We start from the raw sequence: 10,395 nt of genomic DNA on the forward strand, positions 1-10,395 counted from the left end.
AGCTGAATGGCTGTGCTGAGGGGTGGGTGAGGCTCTGCAGATAAATCCATTTCCTTCATCCACCACATGAGACCACACAGCCAGGAACACCCGTCACAGGAGCAGGCATCTCCCATCACAGAATGGCATGATGCTATGGTACCCTGACATGTAGCACTTGTGGAACCAGACTCCGCTTCCACATTTGCTTGCACCACATTTTCTCCACTGTCTATCAGGTCACTGACACCTTAAGCCAGGAACTGTTGTCTCCTCATGTTGCTCAAGTTTTGTAGGCAGTACAGGGACAAGAAAGATTTTACGTTCCTCTGAGCGTCAGAGATAGCAACAGCCAGAAGTAGGGCACCTACAAGCTGTGTTGCAGAAGCCAACAGCATTAAACACTCTTTTGCTTAATTAGGACATCCTGCCACATGCTCATGATTAAACTGGACATCACAAGAGGTGGGAACCCCACAAGTCAGGTGGATGAAGAATTCTCCCCCCACCACCTTCCTCTTAAAGGATAGGATTTGGTCTACTTCCTATGACCATCCCTGAATTTTAATCAACGAATGGCCTGTTTCTTCAAGAGTATTGTCAAGCATACAACCTTTTCTGCTTGTCCTCTCATACACAGGCGCTCTTGGTCTTTTGCAGCAGCTTGTACCTTTGTTACAAGATGCTGGGAAGCATCACGGATTGTAGAAAGGATATTCTGTAGGGCCCTTCAAATTAGGTATGCATTGCTGACACCATGGGGGACCTAGCTCAGGAACACAGGTGGCTTCTCCCAGCACTGGATGACCACTCCTGAGATTCCAGTTAGCAGTCTGGCTCCCCACCCATACTGCCCTCCGTCAGATACAGCTGAGGTGGTTTTAGCACTTCAGAAATAGTTGAGTAGTCAATAGGATTCGGGGGAGGGGGAGAAAGTATGTAAACCCTTCTATTATTGCACTTAGTGGCACCTGTATTTATCCTTACTTTTGTTTTTTTTCATTACTTCTAAATTCCCCTTGCAACTGCATTTTTGATATATTATTGCCTTACAAGCTTAACACAAACTAGTTCTGAATTTACAGATCTGTACAAGACCAGAAACTCATGCCTGTGTCTTGACTTAGGGGTCTTGTCTGAAAATTTGCATTTGCATGCCAGAAATCTTTTCACATAATGGGTTCTCCCCAACTTAATGGGTCTGTAATTCTTGCCCCGAGCAGCAAAAACAGGAGAAATGGCTGCACTGAAGAAATCAGGAGAGTCTGTTATTTGCAGGAGGGAAAGGTTATAAAAAAGGAAAGGTGAGCAACCATAAGTAGTTCCAGTGAAAGGCAACAGTTTTCCAACCCTCAGAACCTGCAGTCCTTACTTCCAGGCAAATCTCCTTTCTTCTAACTACAATCTCAGCAAGCACATTAAAACCCCTAGAGAAGAGGGGTTTGTGTTTCTAAGAGCTTGAGTCTATGCCATGGGATTCATCCACAACTCCAGAAGAAAGTTTGTCAGAGCGGTGACGGTAGCATCAGACTACAGCAAGCTTAAAAATCCAGTGAAATCCCAACATGCATCCCCAGCCTGCTGCTCTGCCATTAATGCCTCTGGTTCCCATGGCTGTAAGTTTCAGGGAATCACTCATTCAGAGAATGCTCCATCTATCTAAAATGTATTGCTTCCCATTACTATAATATTTGGATCCCATGCAAAAATGCTCAGGATAAGCTGCTAATTAATTGTGAAGCCATTATTCATAGCTGTGAACCAGCCCCTTGGTTCATGTAACAAATTCCATCTCAGAGAAATTAAGTTCACTTACCAATAAAAGAAAACAAAGTGCTTAACTGTAGCTGAAGTGAAGGAAATGAGACAGTGCTGAGCCCCGTGTTTCAGTCTTGAGGTAATTTAGGCTGCAAATGAGCTTTTTCTTCTTATTGGGTGCAGCGAGAGCCAAGGCTCTATTTAACCCTCTCCAGTTCTCCTGACTTCAAAGTTATCAGGAAGGGAAGAATAGCCAGAAGTATTTAACCCAACTCTTCTTTATGTACAGAGAACAAAACCACAGCTCTTGCAGCAAGCCTGAAGGGCTCCACCACTGACTCTGATACTGTTCCTAACCCTGGCTAGTGTTTCATATCTAATAAACTGCTCTTGCTGCAAACCTCCTGGGAGAAGATAAATGTAAATGAAGAGAGGCCATGACTGCTAGTTCTGCATGTAAAATAGCTGCAATTAAGTTATTACACATCCCCAGCCGTTGGGAGGGATCATTATGAGTTAACCCTGGGCACCTGCCTTCTCCAAGGAACACACATGGAATTCAACAGGTGTTTCCCTTGTGGAGCCATCGCAGGATCAGGATCCATCTCTGACAGCAAATGGTGTCACAGTATTAAACACAGAAACTCTACAACATATATAAACAATTCCAAGGATGGGTAAGCATGTTTTTAGTACAGACATATTAAGCAAACATACAGAGGCCTATGCTAGCTTAATCATCGTCACATACTCTTCTTTCCTACACTCGTTATCTATAGGATCGCTCAGCCATCAAATATCCTTTATGCTATCCATCTTCCTAACTAGAATGTTAGCAATCAAATCCCCTTGGCCGCTGGGGCACTGAGCTCCAGCAGGGATGGATGACACGGGGTATTCATTTTCAGACACAATGAGACAAATAGAAAACCCAGCCCAGATGTGGGGAAACAGACGAGTGAGTGAACTCAGAAAATTCACAAACCTCAGTGCTGCCGGAATTGTGAGCTAATTATTTGGACTTGGATGTCACATCAAGTATTCCCAAAGGACTGACCCTATATTTGTATTAGTTACATGACAGCCTGCTGCTGCTCTAAAGGCATTGTTATGAACCACCAAACCCCAGCTGTATTTAAGGCCACCTCTTCAAACGTCTTCATCTGAAGAGGTACTGGTGTTTCTTCACCATACAGATTTCTGTGATCATACAATTTCATCATGTTGTCGTGGTGAAATCCTACATAGAGAAATAGTATCACAAGGGATGCACCTCCTTAGGCTGTCCTAACTTGCAAACCACTTGCAAACTAAGCTAGAGAAATGTAAAGGTGTTTACATTTGGAGATGCTGCAGATTTTTCAGCTGTGCTACTCCTGTTCCTTGCCTGCACACTCACTGCACCAGGGGCTGAAAACCAGCCTTGTTTTCCATCAGCAAGCAAGCCAGCAACCCCGATGGAAGCAGGATACTGTACCGGTGACTCTGTGTGGGACAGCTCCAAGAGCATTGCAAGTATCTTAACACTAAGTGGTTTTGGAACTTCGAGATCTTTTTGTCACTAGAACTGAACTGCAGTAAAGGTGCAGCTGCAGCCGATAGATCAGCTGAAGAGACAGGTTGCTTTACAGCGTCACCAGCAAAAGTTTCCTCTGAATCCAGAGTCCCTTCTTTAATGAGGGCTTTACCCAAATAAAATCTTGGGGAGTGTAAACCCTAAACAGTCACTTAAACAAATGAAACAAATTCCTACTTTTGGCTATTCTTCTGCCAAAGCTTGTTTTAAGTTTTTATTTCCATCCTTTCAAAGACCTTTACTGCAAGTAAATAACAGATTGCAGAGCAATGAAAAGTACCGCAATTCCCTCTCCCTAAGTACTTTAGAATTAATTGATTAGCAGGCAAATAAATCATAAAATCATTCTTTCCCCTGGGTCAAACCTAGAAGATAAACTTCGGAGTTCAGGGTAATTCTGAGCAACTTACAAACCTCTGAAAATCCCTGTCGGCTTTACAAGATTATTAAATTCCCATCAGGAACGAAGAGCTGATCCAGTGCTGGGGCTGGCATTTAGCTCCCAGTTCTGCTGCTGCTAGTGGCAGAGGGAGCTGCCAAGGATCGGACCCTCCTGCGCAAATACTGTCCAGCAGGAAAGAGAATATCTTGTTGGGGGTTTTGGTTTGGGATTTTTTGTTCCATTTCTTTCATGTGTGAAATCTCATAAGATATGAAATAACATAAGACAAGCAGTCCGACAGAGTTATATGAAGGACCAGTGGCGTTTCTTTTGCATGTCCATATCACACTGAATTCAGGATGTGAAGGATTGTTGGATCATCTAAGCTGCTCAGCAAGTAAGAGCCTTTATAAACACGAATCCTTTATAAGCACAAATCCTGGAACAGTAAAGATTTTTTGATTTGCTGGAACAGAAACAAATCACATTTTTGCTGGACTACGAAAAGCATTCCAGGAAAGCAAGGACAAAAAGCCAATGGCAAGTTCATTTTTATCTATTAGCGAACTGTGTTGCAATAAGCAAAGCGAAGAGTTTCCAGCCGCGGAATCAGCCACTCATTTGGACTGAAAAAAATGATCTCTAGGATCACAGGCTTCAGCATTCTACTTATGTTCTGTAATGTCACAACAGCTTTCCTAACTAGCATTCAAGTATTTGTTCTCAATATTGGCAATTTCATGAACTGAACCAGGATATGAAAGCCATTAATTGTCTTCAACTAGTGCTTATATGCTAGATCCTTTTTAAATGGCAAGCTCATAGAAAAGATCACCCACCACTGCCCTAATGCTTGTGTATTGGTAAAAACATAAGACTGAAATCTGTCCATTGCCTCGAAGTGTCCAGCTTGGGCACTGGAACCCGTTTTTCATGATTCACACCAAATGCTTTAAGGGCCTAATCCCAACGTCCTTGACAGTACTGAAAGGCTCTCTGCTGATTTTTAATGGGGTTTGGATCAGCTCCTAAACCTCAGCTCCACATCCCAAGGATCTCATCCATCTAGCGCTTTGAAACCAGCGGAGTTTTGTCCTGGCTCCGACAGTGAAACGGACAGGGATGCTTATGGAGTCACGCAGAAAAGTTGCGCTCCAAGAAAGCATCTCCGTTCCCTTCGGCTTCTGCTTCCCGGAGTGCTGAGGCAGGGAAAGGCAGTGAAGCAGCCCCGCCGGTATCCGTCCCGCAGGCAGCTCCCTGTCTGTCTGCACCCGAGAGCCCCGTGGAGGAGTCCTGCGTGGGGAGACTCCGGCGGGGCTGCGGGGGGTGCACCCGGTGCAGGACGCCCCATCGCAGCCCCGGTCCTGCCCCCCCCCCCGCCGGCAGCGCCTCGCACCCGCAATGCCAGTGTCACTAGGGGGGGCTGCGGCTGTGGAAACCCGTTATTAATTAATACTCTCCATCTCCCGCCAAGCCTCCCTCCCCGGGGCCAGCCGCCCTGCGGGAGTCCCCGGGTGCCGGTTCCGAGCTCCCGCTCCGCCGCTGTCCTCCCTTTCTGGGGCCCCGGTGGGTTTCTACAGGGAAAGGTGTGTGTGTGGGGGGGTGGCCCTGGGGCAGCGGTGCCCAGCACCCGGCAGGCAGCGGGCACGGAGATGTCGGGGCAGGAGGCGGCGGACGAGCTCCTGCAAACCCTGAAGGCATACACGGTCCCCCGGAGAGACCCCTTTGTGCCCCACAGCGAAGGGGCGGGCGGGAGAGCCCGGGCGGGGACTGCGAGCTTCTCCCGGCGGCTCTCGGCCCCGGCCCGGTTTGGGGTGAGCGGGTTACGGGCTTTGCAAACTACGCCCTGGGGTCGGGCGGGCGCCTTACCGAGCTAACCTCGGCATCAAAACGACGAGACAAGAGATGCCGCAAACCGCCCGAGAAGGGTGGGTGCCTCTCCCCGCGCGGGTGCTCCGCTCCCCGGACCCTGCCGGGCAGGGAAAGAGCCCAGAAGGTCGCCGGGGGCTGCCGCGTCGGGACCGGGACCGGCCGTCGGGGCCGGGCGCTGCCGCTGCCGGTTCCCCGCCGGCCGCCTGCCAGCCCTTCCACCCCGCTGGACAGGAATGGGGGCTCCTCGGGCCCTCAGACGGCAAAAACGGGTTTAGGCTGATGACAGCTCCCGAGGGTCCCTGCCCGGGGTGAGGGGACGTGAGATGGACCAGACGGAAGCGCACAGCGGTGTGGGGAAGGTGAGAGAACCAAAGCGTCCCCCTGCCCTAAAGTTAGAGCCGCGGACGGTTTGTTTTTATTTACCCCGTTGTTTTAGGGGAAAAAAACAACCCAACCCTGTTAAGGATAAATTAAAACATGACTGAATTTTTTCAACGAAGCCACATTTCTTCATAATGCAAACGGATCTTTACATAACAACTGAAACTCAGGAGAAAAGCTAATTGGATTAAGTCCTCTGAAAGGGAGGTTAAGGTGTCTGAATGAGACAACTGCAAAGCTCCACTTTTCTTGCCATCTGTTTAGCAAGACTGAAGTGTTTTCTGATTAATATTAACTTAATCAATCACGCTGCCATTTCTTATAACCACAATGAATTTAAGGAACGAATAGTACGGAGGCTCAGCCCGAGGATGAGCAATTGTGAAGGCAGGAACACAAAACGCTGTGATAGTTTGGTTTGGTTGGGTTTGATTTTCTTCTTTCCCCGAAGACCCGTTACTCTCGACAACGAGAAGTTGCCAGCAGTGCCCCTAACCGTGTGCCGGCGGTGCCGCTAGGCAGAAAGATAACTTGCTTTAACACCCCGGTGACACCCGCACACGCCCGGACTTGAACACAACGATTCCTTCCCCGCCGAGCGCTTTCTCCCCAGAACAGCCCCCCCTGGGGTTGTCCCGGCAGTAAAAGTGGCCCAAACCCGGCTGGTGTCGCTGGTGGAGGGCGAAGGGCTAAGCCCGCCGAGCAGGGCCGGGCAGCCTCCCTTCCCCTTCCCCTCCGCTCCCCTCCCCTTCTATCTCTTTTTGTGCTTTGGTCCCGCAGCTCCATCCCGGCTCCTATAGTGTTTTTAATCGATATTTGAATTTTACAAAGAGCCCTTGTGGCCGCGCTGGGGCCGAGGGGTGGGAAAGCCCTCGGTGGGTTCGGGGCGGAGGGGAGCGAAGCGGGTCCAACGCCGGGGCCTTCCCGTCCCCACCCGCTCCAGCTACACTATAGGAGCCGGGATGGAGCTGCGGGACCCCGGGGGAGCGCCGGGACGCGGCCCGTCGCGGCCACTGGGGAGGAGCGGGAGGAGCCTGATCTCCTCTCCCAGGGCACCGGAGCCGGGCACGGGGATGGAGGAGACGGGGCAGGCTGGGAACCGTCTCCAGACTCTGCCCTACGAGACCGGCGGGCAAGGAGGGAAGCAGGGAGGGAAGCAGGGAGGCAGGGCAGGAGGAGGGGGTGTTTTCTGGTGCTAATAAAATAAATGAAACCCGCGAAAGTTGTTTCGGCTGCCGCCTGCCCTCCGCTGCGTGCGGGACAGAGCGCGGCGCAAACGGAGCTCCGCAGCCTGAGGGCAACCCGGGCACAGCCAGCGGCAGGGAACCGGAGAGAAGGGGCCGTGCTCTGGGGAGGCCGCCGGCTGACAGCGAGCTGGGCAGACCTAGGCCTGGGCCCTGCCCCGGGAGAGCCGGTGCCCTCCCGTGCCGAGTGCCCCGGGCAGGGCCGGGCCGGGCCGTGCCAGGCGGCCGTCGGGTGGTTGCGGCCCTCGGGGCCAGTGGCCCCGCCGCTGCGCCCGTCCCTGTCGCCTCCAGCCGGGGCTTCTCGCTGGTGGGACTGCAGCAGCCTTTCTCCCGTCCGGTTATCGGACCGGCCAAGTGCTCTTTTTGGGGTGCGGGTGAAGAAACCCTCCCTGCCCTTCCCCAAACTCCCTCCCCTCCAAAGCAGCCCGGCCCCGGTGCTGCCAGTGGAACAAGGCGGCCTCGGGTGCTGGGCTAGCCCCAACCCACGGACAATCGTCCCTAAGGAACCTGGTTTCCTCGCGCCTCTGAAAGGCTGCGCTCAAACCTAAGCGAGCGCCTAGAACTAGAAGCGGCGAGGAAATGAGTTCGCGGGCCGGCAGCCTGTGGAGGAGAAAACGAAAAATACAAGAAAGGGGGAAAACCACCCTTGGCTCCATCGCATCTGCAAGTGCAGCCGCAGGGCTCCGGCCCGGGACGGGGGGAGCTCCCCCTCGGCGGCCCCGCTGCCCCGCACCGCCCGGGCTCGTTCCCCTGCGGGGCTGGTGAGGCCGGCGGCCCCCCCGCCACGGTCAAGTTGAAAAGTCCTCCCTAAGGAGGGAGAGGAGCCCGCTGCCTCGGGGGGGGGGGGGGGGGGGCGCGGAGGGGTGTCACACACAGGGCGAGGGGACGGGCAGGACTTACCTGTGGAGTCCATATCGGGTTCCTCCAGCAACCCGCAATGCATGCTCTTCCCATGGACGGGACGGGAGCCCCAAGGTCCCGGGGTGTGGAGAGCCCCTGTCTCCGAGCTGTGCGGGGAGAGGGAGCAGGGTGGCGGGGAGGAGGGGGGGGGGGGGGAAGGGTAGAGGCAGATAGTTTGGGGGGGGTTGGGGGGTGTAGCGCGGGAGAGAGGACACTCCGTAATCCAGCAGGGCAAAGCCAGACCCGTCAAAATGTTTGCGGATGTTTCATGGGAAAAAGCATCATTTTATAGAAGCCCTGATGGGAGAAATGTCATTGATAGGCCAGCCAGCCTGATGAATGGCTGCTACTCAGATGGGGATGTGGCAAGGCTCAATGTGAAGCCCATTGTGATGCTGTTTTGAATAAGAAAAGCTTTCCTCCAAAAAGGGGGGCCTTAGATCTACGCAATCCCAACACTTCGACTTCCCTCTTCTATTAGAGCATTAGAAACGTTTTTCTTATTTAAAGTTCCAGCGGCCTTTCCACTCCTCCCTTCCCTCCCCCAGCCCCCACCAAGGTCCTCGCCTCATTACAGCCCCACATCAAAATTGGCTTAGATCTTCAAACGGGCAGGAGGAGGTTTGGGGTTGTGCTCTTTGGGGCTGCCGGGTCTGCGTGCATCGCGGCCGAGCTCCCCTCCTCCTCCTTCCATCTCCTCCCGGTGGGCTCTGGGTTGGGATCCTTCGCGGGCACATGGCGTTGGAAGCTGCACAGCTTCCCAAATCATCTGAGTTTACTGGGGAGAAAAAAGAAGGAAAAGGGCGATGTGTGTGGGTAGGGAAAGGGGTGCGTGTGTGTGTGTGTGTGTGTGTGTGAGGGCAAGGAGAAGCTCCCAGTGCCTCGGCGAGCGGTGCTGGCACCGCAGACCAGCAGCAGGGGCTCCGGTGCTTCTCTTCGCGGCCCCGGGGAGCCAGGGCACGGCCTGAGAGCCGGCGGAGAGCGGCTGCCCCAGGGGAGCTGGCGGTGGGGCTGGGGGAGAGCAGGCGGGTGGGGGCCAGGAGAAACGAAGAACCAAACGGGCGCGTTTTCAAACTCGCGTTCCCGTGCAGCTTGAGCCCGAGGATGCGAAGATCCCCTTTCGGGTTAGCACGTTGAGGGGGGAGAAGGACGGGGGGCTGCAAAAAAAGTTGCTTATTCTGCATGCGGTTGTATGTGCTGGAAGTGGAAGTAAAAGTGCAAAGCTAGGGCTCTGATAAAAGTGGCTGGTTTAGGGAAGGAAAAGCTGTGATTAGAATATGAATAGAGCTCCAGGAGAGGAAGAGAAAGGGGGATTATAGCTGAATTACTTTGACCATGGACAGAGCCAACGTTTTCCACTCTTCTCCCCCTCTCGCCTCCCTACACCCAGACAACCCCCCCTTCCCTTTCCCCTTCGGGAGAAAAAAATAAAAGGCAAAAAAAAAGCAGAAAACCCCAACCCCAACCGCCAGCCCCACACAGTTCAACAAGCGGAGAGCTTGCTAAAGAGGACGTCCACCGCCCCGCACCCCGTACGGGCCGGCAGCGGCTGACCCGGCGGCGCTCACCTCGCACCGCGGCCCTGTGGGACGGTGAAACACCCACCCCGCTGCCCTCAACCCCCCCCCTCTGGCCGAGGTCCGGAGTGGGGAGCCCAGGGTGCCTGGAGAGGAGCTGGGGGAGACGGTGTAAAACCGAGTCCGCGGAGGAAAAGCACTTGAGGTGCCCGCTCTGCCGGAGGAGCAAGGCCCAGGGAGCCCTACCCTTCCCTTACCCTCACCCCACCAAAACCCAGCTCCAGGCCAAAGCAAGGCCGGTGCTGTTCCCCACCGCCGCGGCTTTCCCCAGGGGTGAAGCCCCAGCTCTCCCATCCCCTCACCACCCGTGTGCCGCCGGGCGGACCCTGCTCCACACCGGGGGCCCGACAGAGCGGGCGGCTACCGCCGCGCATCCCCTCGACGGCGGGGCCCGCAGCTTCCGCGGGGAGGCCCAGCCCAGCGGGCGGGCACTCGCCAAGGATCCCTGGCGACGGGACGTGCACAGCGGAGAGCAGTGGCAGGTCGGGCCCGGCTGTTCGGAGCGCTGAGTACCTGCAGCGGCAGCCACCGGCTCTCCATCACAGGCACTCCGTGGGAATTGGGTCTTCACCAGCCTGAAGCTTCGGGGAGCTGCTTCCGTGTGGGCGATGCCCGGGGATAAACAAAACGAAAATACAGTATAGGTGAACGTATGGATACTTTCTTTCCAGGGGGTGACAAAGATGGGGATTAGCACAGCCGGGGGTGTCTAGAGGCTGGGCTTTT

General features: G+C 53.9%; 1 protein-coding gene across 3 annotated transcripts in view; it reads right to left on the reverse strand.

The window, feature by feature from the left end:
* The window catches only part of RFX4 (regulatory factor X4), a 93,177-nt gene extending 84,541 nt beyond the window's left edge, over positions 1-8,636 (reverse strand). The window contains exon 1 of one of the 3 annotated variants that reach the window (XM_061371831.1): positions 8,093-8,636. In XM_061371831.1, coding sequence (XP_061227815.1) covers positions 8,093-8,135 — 43 coding nt within the window. In that variant the 5' untranslated portion in view covers positions 8,136-8,636. Of the gene's footprint in view, positions 1-1,795; positions 2,171-8,092 lie in introns of those variants that run through there. The other 2 variants (XM_061371830.1, XM_061371832.1) reach the window with 2 other exon arrangements.
* Positions 8,637-10,395: the final 1,759 nt, after the last annotated feature.

Source organism: Neopsephotus bourkii, unplaced genomic scaffold (genome assembly GCF_033783945.1).
Source record: "Neopsephotus bourkii isolate Nb327-2 ecotype Australia unplaced genomic scaffold, CSIRO-AGI_Nbou_v1 NB_1589, whole genome shotgun sequence".
NCBI classification, from domain to species: Eukaryota; Metazoa; Chordata; class Aves; order Psittaciformes; family Psittacidae; genus Neopsephotus; species Neopsephotus bourkii.